The sequence below is a fragment of the Schistocerca piceifrons genome, chromosome 11, assembly GCF_021461385.2.
Source record: "Schistocerca piceifrons isolate TAMUIC-IGC-003096 chromosome 11, iqSchPice1.1, whole genome shotgun sequence".
Taxonomy (NCBI): Eukaryota; Metazoa; Arthropoda; class Insecta; order Orthoptera; family Acrididae; genus Schistocerca; species Schistocerca piceifrons.
The window spans coordinates 9,232,642-9,246,123 of record NC_060148.1 but is presented as its reverse complement, the minus strand read 5'-3'; the positions used below and the strand labels follow the sequence as shown (position 1 = coordinate 9,246,123).

At 42.0% G+C, this 13,482-nt stretch overlaps 1 protein-coding gene across 1 annotated transcript in view; it reads left to right on the top strand.

Annotated features, from left to right (window-relative positions):
- The first annotated feature begins 716 nt into the window (after positions 1 to 716).
- Positions 717 to 13,482, top strand: part of LOC124720207 (forkhead box protein G1-like) — a 29,343-nt gene continuing 16,577 nt past the window's right edge. Inside the window, exons 1-2 of the mRNA XM_047245530.1 lie at positions 717 to 850; positions 9,277 to 9,612. Of these exons, the coding sequence (XP_047101486.1) occupies positions 717 to 850; positions 9,277 to 9,612 (470 nt within the window). The remainder of the gene's footprint in view (positions 851 to 9,276; positions 9,613 to 13,482) is intronic.

Below are 13,482 nucleotides of genomic sequence, written 5' to 3'. Positions count from 1 at the left end.
ATCCTTCTGAAGGTTACCGTAAGTTGTCGTCACGTTTTCACCAAGTTTAACACAAAAAGATATGGCATACCGTTGCACAATATTATGCGGTTCCATTTCCGTGACGAGAGACACACACGTGTTAACTTATTACAGCACAACTCACGACTGAGCAGTTGCATTGATGTGCTGCTTGGACCAGAAGCGGTCTACAGATCGAGGTGCCTACTCGAGCGTGCAGGGTTGCCACATCTCGCAAAGAAAATCAGTCTCATTACTTTATTGTCGCACCTCTTACTGTCCGGAGGCGTGCAATTGACTAACCTGCAGAGCAGTCTGTCGTTCAGCAGCTACAGAACAACAAGCTGGACACGAATCTGCCACTTCACTCGAATGTAACAAGTAGGATACCTATCTGAGCACCGAGACGATACGACGTCACGACTCGGTCGATAATCCTAGACAATTCGGTCGAAGTACTTTATTCTACATTCAGTGGCGGCGAATTCTCGGTGTGTGTTTTGATGAACTGCTCACCAAACAATTACTGTGTTACTGTTTCAGACCCACAATACGAACACACGTTCGAGAGTGGAAAATTTCGCCCCCGCCGGCGTGTGAAGCGGCCGTTGCACTCTGGCCCAGTTTCGGAGGGGCACGCGAACGCAGCGCATTCTCACAACGGCAAGCACCGACTCCACGGGCACGACCCCCGTCGCCGGCAGCACCTCACTGGCATGTCGGAACACCTGCAGCTGCTGGAGAACGCCACCGAGTCGCTGCTCGGACACTCGGTGCTCCGGGCTGCCGCTGGGAGTGGATGTGTCCGAGGCGACACTCTGTCACCTCCTGCCTACCCGCACTATCCCAGGTACGAGAACGGCTCAGTAGTTTGTAAGGTACATCGCGTGTCACCTCACATTTTTATTACACGCACTTGAGTACAACAGAGAACAATCGTACGACTGTGTGAAGCTGTCAGAAAAATTCTTCTGAGGTGCCGTTCAGTTCTCGTGTCGCATTGGCTCTGTTGTCAGTTTTGTTGTCGAAACATTTACCCTTCATGTGAATTTCTGCACTTTGTTGCTTTACGGTAGGTTCGTATTGATAACACCAGTTGTCACCGCGATGAAGTTCACCGGAAAAAAACTATCCGCATCTTCCATTTCATCCGGGTCGTGGAAGGCGTCCACACGTCATTGGTTCTGCTCGGGAGTGAAAGTGTGCTGTACAAACTTTGCATACACTTTGCTTGTCCTCAGAATATTCTCGAGAATGTCTAGAACACTCGATTTAGAGATGTTGCTCCATTACGATTAGTGACACGATGTTAACATGCTGTAGTTGGATGTCTGCTATGTAACGCTGCATACTCCCAGCAGAATCTACATCTTTTGTTTACAGTTGTTAGTTCAACCTGCCGCTGTAATTACTACGTTGACTTTCTTTATACGTCAGGAGTAAAATCAATTTCGGAATTTTTTGATGGGTGGTGTTTACCCCCAGCATCTCATGGTGTAGCTGGAGAGTTTGAAGCTTTGTCAACCCCAACATGCAACCAAAGAAATTTCCATTAGTGATCATCATCATCATCATCATTTAAGACTGATTATGCCATTCAGCGTTCAGTCTGGAGCGTAGTCCCCCCTTATAAAATTCCTCCGTGATCCCCTATTCAGTGCTAACATTGGTGCCTCTTCTGATGCTAAGTCTATTACTTCAAAATCATTCTTAACCGAATCCAGGTGCCTTCTCCTTGGTCGACCCCGACTCCTCCTACCCTCTACTGCTGAACCCACGAGTCTCTTGGGTAACCTTGCTTCTCCCATGCGTGTAACATGACCCCACCATCTAAGCCTGTTCACCCTGATTGCTGCATCTATAGAGTTCATTCCCATTTTTTCTGGGATCCTAAGTACAACATTTGTGTGAAAATTAAGTTATGGTCCAACAATGCAGTATTTTTGCACTAAAAGGAGATGTGTTTGTAGAAGTGTGTACCTTCCGTACCTAAACAGTTCTGAAGAGAATTTTTAAATTACTTGTATTGGTAAATGTATCTGGACCTGGCTGGAATCATCGACAGAAGATGCTGTGGTTGTTGTTATATTTCGAGTACTTTTATAAATGTAGACAGTTATAGAATGACTAGTAGAAGCCTGGAGTATTTTAGCTGAGACCTGGTGAAAAACACACAATTGTTTAATAAGAAGAAATATAAGCTTTTATGAAGGTGCCCATTAAAGTTGTAATTGTCTTAATTTAACATATGTCCATACATCTGACCCTCCCATGTGCGACTCTTGATTAGCACCAAAAGAAGGCAATAATGGAGAGAAATGTTCCTAAACTGATGAATCAAATGTGTTCAGTTTGTTGAGGTAGCGGATGATACTCTTAAAGATACAGCAAATAAAGCTGACTACTGTGAGATATCAGTATTTTATTTACTCCTTTTTTAAAACTTATACGTAGTAGTACAAAATTCTCTTTTGCTTACAGATAAAAATCCTAGAATTTAATGAAGCTGTGGGTGCACATAAATATTTGATAAAGCATGGCAAAATTTGACATGATGTATTGGTTTGTAGTTGTGACAGATTTTTGTAATACTGTGTATTTTAAAAACTGTTGGGAATCTTGATGTCAGTATAAAGCAAATTGCACGTAAGATAAATAGCACAACGGCAAGTTGAACCAGTTCCTCTGATGTATAAGTAGGGATAGGAAATAAATTGGCAGTTTTAGTAATTTTATTAAATCACCATTCTGTATGAAATGTCACAAAGTGAGTCATTTCCCCAAGACAACAATTCTGAGTCAGTCTTATAAATATTTTCGGTGCCTGGTTTATTTTGTTTGTTTAGTATGAATAAAATAAAAATTAAATGCCTGGCCACTGCAGATGACAGTGGAGTCTTTGGTAAAGCTATAGAATTAACTGTCACCATATATATATTTCAGAGAATCTTCACACCTAAAACAGAATATATGACAAATATTGGGGGTACTCACAAATCGTTGAACACAAGTTTTGGGTAAAGTAAAGAAGTCAAAAAAATTAAATGTTCTGACCCAGAAGATGAAGATGGAATATCATCTCTTCGAGTAGACATAAAACAATAAATCAGTTTTCATTGTTACGAAAATTGGAGACTATGAAAAAGATATAAAAGTGCATGCATTCTATGCAACACAGTAAATTTCCATGCTTGAGTAAAGAAATAGAAAAAGGTGAAAAAAAGAAACAGGAGAATTTTTTGAAAAATTCTGTAATACGTTGTAGAGGAAAATTGATTGCAATTTGGGGGGGGGGGGGGGGGGGACCTATTAAAAAAATTCCTAATTGAGAGGGCAGGTCAGTATCTTCGGACATATAAAATCGAGGATAGTAGATTACTTAAAGAAATCTTAGTGTGTTTCAGTAACAATAAAATTCCAAAATCAACAGACCAGAGAAACTCGGGACTAGAGAGAATGTAACTGAAGAATACATTTTAAACATAAAAATTCAGAAAAGAACAACTTAATAGATTTTCAGAAAAATTTAGCCAACATGGAAGAAAATTCACTCAACACCAAAATTAACAGCAGAATGAAATAATGAAAAAGTGATGGGGAGATAGAGGAAGAAGAACCTCATTTGAAAAAACAATTCCTCTGCGATATTGTTTTACATGGCTCACAGATAGCTGGAGCCAACGCATCAAAGAAAGTTAATCTAGTTGTGGACTTTGCATTTCCAAAATGAATGCTTTAACAGCTACAAACCTGCAAATAGACTTCTTAGAAAATGGTGGAGAATATTTAATTATTGTACATTTATACATTCTTCACATTCACAACCTGTTATGTGAAAAACTTATTATAGGTCATCCGATTCACATTTTTGTGTATTATAAAAAGTGTACATAATAATCATTTAAACCTGCTACTAACAAACATTTTTAAAATATCTAGGTACTATGCAATACTGTGAAAAAACATAATACTACAACAAACAGGCAAAGAAGGTAAAAGATAGGAAACTTCTTCCTACCACTACAAAACTACACTTAACCCTACATCTACATCTACTATTTCTTCCTTTATTACCATTTTCTAATACATTACTATACTCAATGTCCGTCCTTCTTTCTCTTCTTTCTTCTTTCCTGTGTTCCTCTTGTCGCCTTACAAACTGCGCTATCTTCAAAATGATGATCACTCGCACACAATCTTGTATCTCACATCCTACCCTCCCCCTCCCTCACTCCTTCTCCATTCAGTCCCAATTCGCACCTATTACACCGAGTCACATTGTCATATTTGCCATCCCCCTTCTTCACACATCCCTCATACCTGCAACCCACAGTAAAATATTTTTCTATTTATATCTTTACTTTTATCTGATTGTGATTGTGTGAATTTTCGTCTTTGACTGTCCTTGTACTCTCTCAGATTTCATCTTGCTTCTCATTTCATCCTTTTCTTGATTTTTCCCATGTTCTTGGGTGTATTTTTACGATTTTTTCAGACATAATTCTGCATTATTTACGTATTTTTTGCATTTTTCCCCACCACCATGGATCCATGCTCCTTCCATCTGCACCAATACAGAAATGTTTCCTTATCCGTAGCCAGAACCCAGCCCCACTTACTCTTCCTGCACTGTTGCTTCACTCGTGGAATCCCCCCAAAATAGCCTTACCATCAGATTACACATCTCCATCTGCCACCCTTTCTTCCACAATGGCCTCCCTATGTTAAGATTTCGCCAATCCATAGTTCTCATCAATGTAGTCAAGCCCAAACCTTCTCTCCATCCGTAAAATTCTTCTGCTATGCAATCCTAAATTCCTATAACCCATAACAGATTGAAACTCTAGCCCTCCAGGAAGTAGAGCAGTGTGCACAACGCCACCTCAAAAAACTCTCCACCCTGCTCACTTCCTACTTCCACCTTTGATTGCCACTATCCACCACCTCTACAACAACCTCTAAACCTCCCTGACGGCCCCCCATAGTTGACAAACCCTGTCTCGCAGACATACTTACTACATTTACCCCACAAACTCCCTCCAAAACTCCCTCCCACCACCACACAGAATCTACAACCTCAACAGGCCTGAAACACTGTCGTGAAGTTCTCCTCCAAAAGCCTTAGCCCTGCATAAATATCAGTCCTTTCCATAAGCTTCACCTTTTACCCCACTTCCAAATTCAATCATGCAGGACTTGTTAAAGACGTTCTCTCTTTCTCCTGGTCCCTAAAGTGGAAATACTTTCTCATTATCAACCCTACCAATCAGGCTCAACCAAAGACCAATGTTGAATCCTACTTGACTCAGTTCACTTCTCCATCCAACTGTGATTCACCCCCACTGCCCCCAAATCACCCCCTGTTAACCTCCCAGAATTTCTTAATTTGAATCTTGCCTCATCATCATTCCTCAAATACCGCAGCATACAAACTAACCTAGCATCTGCAGAAAGAACTGCAGTCTGCCACCTAAAAACTGATCCTGGCATTATAATCCTACTGCAGACAAAGGCTCCACCACTGTTGTTTTGAACTGCAAGGATTACCTGGCAGAAGGACTCCGCCAGCTGTCAGATACGTCGACCTACAAACCTTGCCACAATGACTCCATTCCAGAAACCCACCAGGATCTCCAGTCACTCCTCAAATCCTTAGGCCCATCCCAGAACCTCTCCCCAGAGTCAATCTCTCTCCTCACCCCTTGCACTCCTACCTTCTACATGCTTCCTGAAGTTCATAAGCCCAGCTGCCCAGGACGCCCCGTTGTGGCCAGTTACCGTGCCACCATTGAGAGAATCTCTAGTCTCTTAGACCAACATCTTCAGCCTATTACCCAGAACCTATACCCCTATACAAAAGATACCAACCATTTCCTCTGCCAGCTCTCCACAGTTCCTGTCCCTTACAACTCGGTGCCTTGCTCGTCACTATTGATGTCACCTCCCTTTAAATTAAGTTCCCTAATGCCCATAGCCTTACTGCTATTGAACACTGCCTTTCCCAATGCCTGACAGATCCTGAACCGACAACCTCGTTCAGAGTCACCGTGACCGACTATTTCTTCACCCACAATTCCTTTTCGTTTGAAGTCATTACCTACAAACAAATCTGAGGTGTAGCTGTGGGCAGTCGCATGGCACCGTTCTAAGCCAACCTATTCGTGGGCTATCTAGAGGAATCCTTCCTAAAAACCCAGAATCCTAAACCCCTCACCTAGTCCAGACTCATTGATGACATCTTTCCTATCTGGTTTGAGGGTGAGGACACCTTATCCACATTCCTCCAGAACCTCAACAATTTCTCCCCCATTTACATCATCTGGTCCTACTCAACCCAACAGGCCACCTTCCTAGATGTTGACCTCCACCTCAGAGATGGCTACATCAGTACCTCCGTCCACATCAAACCTACTAACCACCAGCAATATCTCCACTTCGACAGCTGCCACCCCTTTCGTACCGAGAAGTCCCTTCTGTGCAGCCTAGCCATCCACGGTCATCGCACCTGCAGTGATGAACAGTCCCTCTCAAAATATACTGATGATCTCACTGAGGCTTTTACAGACTGTATTAATCCTCCCAACATTGTACAAAAACAGATCTCCAGAGCCTTATCTTTCCAGTCGCTCACCACCTCCCAAAGCCCCACTGTCTGGCCACAGAGGAGCATTGCCCTCTTAACTCGAGGCCACCCAGGACTGGAGCAACTGAACTACAAGGGTGGTTTGAGAAGTTCTCGGAACGGAATAGAAGAAACTTTGTTTGTTTTTTCAATGTAGTCTCCTTGTAGATTAATGCACTTGGTCCAATGATATTCCAGTGCCTTGATCCCATCTCAAAAATGATTTTCCTGCAGTCCTGCAAAAGAGTTTTAAACTCCAACTACTAATTCTTTGTTTGAAGTGAGTCTTTGTCCACGAAGAAAAATTTTCAGTTTTGGGAACACATGGAAGTCTGACAGCCATATCAGGTGAATAAGGCGGGTGTGGCAACAATTCATACCTTAGTTCGTGTAATTTTGCCATGGCGACAGCACAGATGTGCAGGTGCGCATTGTCTTGATGGAAGATGACTTTCTTCATTGTTAAACCTGGCTTTTTTTCACATATCTTTTGTTGCGGTTGGTCCAGGAGGTTAGCATAGTATTCTCCAGTATTTGTTTGCCCAGTGGGGAGATAATCTACTAACAGAATCCCCACCGCATCTTAGAATACTGATGCATTGACCTTTCTCGGCGAAGGAATTGTCTTTGCTTTCTTTGGTGGCAGAGAATCAGCATGTTTCCACTGCTTTGAATGTTATTTTGTTTCTGGTGTGTAGTAGTGCACCCATTTTCGTCTGTGGTTGCAAACCAGCACAAAAAATCTTGTTCGTTTCTCGTAAAACAGGCCAAACATTGTTCCAATATGTCCATTCTCATGCGTTTATCCAGTGTTAAGGAATTGCGGCACCCGTCTTGTGGATAATTTTTTCATGTCTAATGCTTCAGATAAAATGTGATGTACGCTTTCAGGTGACATCTGGCAAGGGTGAGCAGTTTCACACACTTTCAGGTGGCGATCCTCTGTGACGATTTTGTGCACTTTTAGAATGGTTTCTGGAGCCATGACACATCTTGGCCGACCACTGTGCGGATCATCGTCTAAGCTCTCCCAACCAAATTTAAATTTGTTTGTCCACTTGGCAACAATTGTATCTGAAGGAGCAGAGTCCCCCACTGTATTCTGGAAATTGCACGAATGTCCTTTGCTTTCATACCTTTATTTACAAAGTACTTAATCAGTGCTCGAATCTCAGTTCCCCCAACCCCCCACCCCCCTCCCGTCTTCACAAATCACTTCATGGGAACAACAACAGAGCCACGTCACCTCCACAGCTCTCTCCCGAGAACACTGACGTGGCACGTGTTTACAGGCAACAGTCCGATGAATATCACGTGAACAACTTGTTGCGCTAGTGCTGACCTCTTGTGGTGATTCCGAGAACTTTTCGAACTACCCTCGTACATTCTCAATCACGGTTTCAACTACCTCTCATCGTGCCTTGAAATGAGAAATATCCTGCCCACTCTGTCAGATACTGATAACGCTGTCTAACGTGTGTCGGCATCATCACTGTAATCACTCAATGTCTGATGCATACCCCCTACTATATATTGTACTAGAGCTGGTAACACGAACAAAACTAATGCACTCTGGTGGCCCTTCTGCCTGTGCACAGGATTACAACTCTAAATCATTCACATAACCACCGATGGCGTGTACGTGTAAAAAGTTAACTCTGACGTCTGTCAGTGCTTAAACTTCTTTGTCAGTCGGTGTTCTAGCGCTGGTGAGGTTGCTATAGATTCTAGGTATGAAATCGGTACAATCCATTTAGACACGAGTGTCATCCAGGTTCTAGTCGACGGTGCCTGACCACCATGTGGGAGGGTGCACTTCAACTTTAGAAGGTTCCCTTTGCTTGGGAAATTGATTACACGATTCACTGTAACTCCTTACTAGTTACATTTCTGTTAGCACTAACACGGTGGACAGTCTTGAAAACAATTTCATTCAGTTGTCGCAGACCCCGGTTGCCTTCAGTCCGACTGTACAGCGTATGCTAGCATACGGTTGAATTCCTCATAAAGCCCTCCTTGGCCTTCCTGGATACTGTGACTGTTGTATAGTCAGATACATCAGGTCGACTCTTCCTCAGTGGTGCTTCGAGACCCGGTGCTCGCTGTACCTGGGGACTACGACCCGCTACAATATCTTTGTAGTGCACAGTCCCAGAGCATGCTCCAGAGTGTCTACAGTGCCACAGGTGTGATTGTCATTCATTAGGCCTCTGATTTTTTACAGGTACATAGTATGTGTCCCACGATCTGTCAGGTAATGTACCAAAAAAAATCTAGTTTGTAGTCTCTCTCAGCTACTAAGTAGTTCATTTTACATCCTGTAGTAAATTATTCATTTTGGTCTCAGTTCTAGGTATGCTTCGTAGATGTAATTGAATGTCTTTCTGTAACCAATATAGAGTTCCTCGGATCTTTAATGACTGAATATTGTGCCGGCCAGTGTGGCCGTGCGGTTCTAAGCGCTTCAGTTTGGAACCGCGTGACCGCTACGGTCGCAGGTTCGAATCCTGCCTCGGGCATGGATGTGTGTGATGTCCTTAGGTTAGTTAGGTTTAAGTAGTTCTAAGTTCTAGGGGACTGATGACCTGAGTAGTTAAGTCCCTTAGTGATAAGAGCCATTTTTGACTGAATATTGTGTTTGTCCATTTAAATAGTACCGCCACCCCGCCTGAGGTTGGCAACGGTGACCAGGCAGCCCCCGACTCGTCCCACCCTGGCAGTGGCCGCAGCGAGGACGACACCCTGGCGTCGGACAAAACGGTGTCGACAGGCGACACGACTATTCTGGCATCCACATCCGGTGTCACCGTCAACGGTAGCGGCGGTGGCACTGGTATCGACAGTGTGGGAACCGCCGCGGGCAGTGCTGGCAGAGAGGTGGGCGAGGAGCAACGCCTCAGCGACACTGGTTCTGCCGTTACTGCCAGTACGAAGCCACCGTTCAGCTACACAGAGCTCATTGCTATGGCAATAGAGCATTCTCCACACAGGTTGGTAGCACTGCTGTGAAGTCCCTTCACGAATATACACTATAGCATCCTTAATACGTGTGACCATAATTTGGCACTTCCTGTGATATCTCATACGTGTTGTGTACACGTGTTGGTGTTGTTTCTCGGTCATCAGCAACAAGATGATTTTACGCATTTCTTCACCTGTTCTCCTTGTCGGCTATCATCGTATCAAATAATTGCTCTATCCGACATCGAGGATAAGAACCTCCATTTCTGTCCCCAGTTTTCTGACTGGCTTGACGTAACTGCTGCCATTTCATTTCCTGTTCAGTCTCTTCTCGTAAGATCCTCATTTATTAGTTTGAAATATTCTAATCTCAGTCTTCCCCTTCAGTTTTTACCTTCTAGAACTGCCTCTACTACCAAGTAACTTTCTCCCGGATGTCTTAATACACGTTCCATCAGCCTGCCCATTCTTCTCGTCATTGTTTTTCACATGTTTCTCTGCTCACCAATTCTGCAGAGAAACATCTCATTTCTAGGCTCATCAGTTGGCATAATTTAGTTTTTGCTTCTGTAGAACCATCTCTCAAATACTTGTTTTCCCTTCTCCCACAGTCCATGATTCACATCTGTGCATGCTGTACTCCAAATATATGTTTTCAGAAGTTTCTACCTCTAATGAATCTTCAATTGACCAGGAGTGACCTCTTTCGCTATGCTAGTTTACTTTTTATACCCTCTTTCATATCTCTCATGTCATATTTTGTTTCCAGTGTAGCAGAATTACTTCACTTCGCCTATTTTCTGGTCCCCAACATTGATGTTAAATTTATTGATGTTTTCACATCTTCTGCTCCGCACGACTTTGTTTGTCTTTCATTCACATATCTAGGCCTTCCCATGTACCACCAACCGTAGGTTGCAAAAATGAGCTATGTTATAATATGTGCTCAACACTTTCACTTCTTTCTTTATTAGGCATTTTTTCTTGACCTTTTAGAGGACGACATAACTCCTTCCTTGATCAGAGCATCTGATCTTTAACATTCCCTGTAACAGCCTACCATTCATATTTCACACCCATATGGAACAATTCCCTAAATTTAGCTATGCTTAGCAGCTGTTCCTTTTGTAGAGAATCCCCTTGCTTTATATAATTCCTGCTATAAAATATCATGTTGGAACTGATTTTTAATATTTGTTTTCCCTTTGCAATTAGTGGCCACTGTCTTAGCAATTAGTCACTTCTGGAGTTTTTGAGATTCAATATACAAGAGAGCAGTGGAACATCTCGGTGCACATAATTTGTCGTCAGAATCACAGTTTGATTTCAGGGCACAAGTCAGCACAAAAAATTCAGTTTCATTGTTTTGTATTTGAGACAGTAGCACGGCATTAATGGCGTGTTTAGGAGAATATAAGGCATGACTAGAAAATGCCAGTGGCATTTCATTCTGAGCTGCCAGATATGGCAGTCGTGTGCATGAGGTGTTCTTGCTTGCTTGTATGAATGGGGGAGCGGGGGGGAACGCTAAGTGTGTAACAATCTTTTTGTTGTTCCTGCCTGCAACTCAACTCATCTTTACAGTGAATAGGAATGTACCTTCTCCTTATATTTTTGATTTTCAAACCTGGAGTTTCCTTTGTTTGAAAAGTCAACAAAACATGCACCAAATTAGAGAACTCCAAACAACAATTTTCCATTAAAAAATTCACATTTTTATACCCACATCACCTATTGTACTCTCCTTAAGTGTCTGCAAGGGCGGTAGAGATTTGAATCTGATTCGGATCATGTTATTGGGGGTTACTGCAGAGTTCTGTTCTGAGTACATTGCTTTTCATGCTATATATCAATGATCAGTCAGTAAAATCTCAGGGGACTCAAAAAATTTTATATCTGTGGATGGCATGAGCATTACTGTGCAAGACATTGGACCCGATGCAAATGATGTAGCTGATAAATCAGTCAGTCTGCTTTTAATATGGCCAAGAAAGAAAGACAGAAATCCAGGAAGGTGGAAAAACAATCTGGTAGACCTGCTGGAGGCCAAAGGAGGGCCATTGTATGCAGCAGGGCAGTTTTAATTAACTGTAAGTAACAAATTTCAAAAGTTTTTTCTTTAAAATCAATTTCCCACAAACTAAAATTTTCAGTACATATGCCCCATTATATCAGAAACTATTATAGATAAATGAACGAAATTTTCAGATACTCTGCTTAACATAAAAAGCCACCTCTGGTACTACATTCATTAATATTCCTCCATTAGGAAGTTCACAAAAAATATTTTCTGCAGAAAAAACTTTGTTTTTTGTTAATAAATTTAAAAAAGTATTTCTTAAAAACTATAAAATGGATAAAGTAGATTTTAGTACAGTTGACTCTATCAGCATCATGTAACATACAGTAAAAATATTAAGGTCCTGCATCAAATAGTTTTTTCAGAAATGGGTCAAATACTTGCCTAATTTAACATGGGTTAGATAGGCGGGGTGTGGTCCCCTTAAAGATTTCAGCCATTAAGGCCTTCATCAACAATACACGCACGCACACACACACACACACACACACACACACACACACACACACATGACTGCAGTTGTTTGTGTGAGTTGGGTTTGCGGAAGTGTGTGTGTGTGTGGTGGTGTTGTTGTTGTTGATGAAGGCGTTAATGGCTGAAAGCTTTAATTGCAAGTCTTTCTGTTGTGCCTATCTGTGACTCAGCATTTCCGCTATATGGTGAGTAGCTACTTTCCTTCTCATAATATTGTTACATTGCATACTGCTTTTTCCATTGTTTGATTTTTTTTTTCTCTGAAAACTACGTAGAACAGATAGTTAGGTACCCCACCATGATGGAAACAGTGCATCTAATGGCAGCACATAGATCCGCCTCTCTGAGTATGTCCACATTGAAACTGGTATCAGTGACCACGACATCGTTGTGGCAGAATGATTACCAAAGTACAAAGGACAACTAAACCAAGTAGAAAGATACATATGTTCCGTAAACTAGATAAAAAATTAGAAGTATCGTACCTCACTGAGGAACTTGAAACTTTCAGCACAGCGCAGGAGCTTGTAGACGACTCCTGTTCAAGTTTAAAAGAATAGTTGACCATCCACTGGATGGATATGTACCCAGGAGAACAGTTCATAATGAAAGGGAACCTCCATAGTATACAGTCACTCTAAAGAAACTGCTAAAGAAATAGAAATTACTGCATAATAGGCATAAAACAAATCATAGGGCAATAGGCAGATAGGTAGATGCTGAATGAAACAAGTTTGGCTGTCAGGAGAGGAATCCATGATGCATTGAATGACTACCATATCAGAATGTTGTCGAGTGACCTTTCACAAAACCCAAAGAAATTCTGGTCACATGTAAAGTCTGTTAGTGGCTCCAAAGTTAGTGTATAGTCACTCGGTGACAAAGCAGGAACTGAAATTGAGGGTATCAAAGACAAGGCTGAAATGTTTAACTCCATTTTTAAATGTTCCATTACAAAGGAAAACCCAGGAGGACTGCCCCAGTCCAATCCTGGTACCACTGATAAACGATGAATGAAATAAGTATTAGTGTCAGTGGAGAAACAGCTGAATTGAATAAAATTGAACAAAGCTCCAGGGCCCAAAGGAACCCCTGCAGATTCTATACTGAATTTGCAGCTGAGTTCGCCTCTCTTGTAACTATAATCTGTTGCATATCCCTCGAACAAAAATCAATGACCAGTTCTTGGGGAAAAGCATAGGCCACACCTGTCTACAAGAAGGGTAGTAGAAGTGATCCACATAACTACTGTCCAATATCCTTTTCATCGATTTCTTCTAGAATCTTAGAACATATTTCGAGCTTAAACACAATGAGGTGAGGTGTTTTGAACAGAACAACCTCC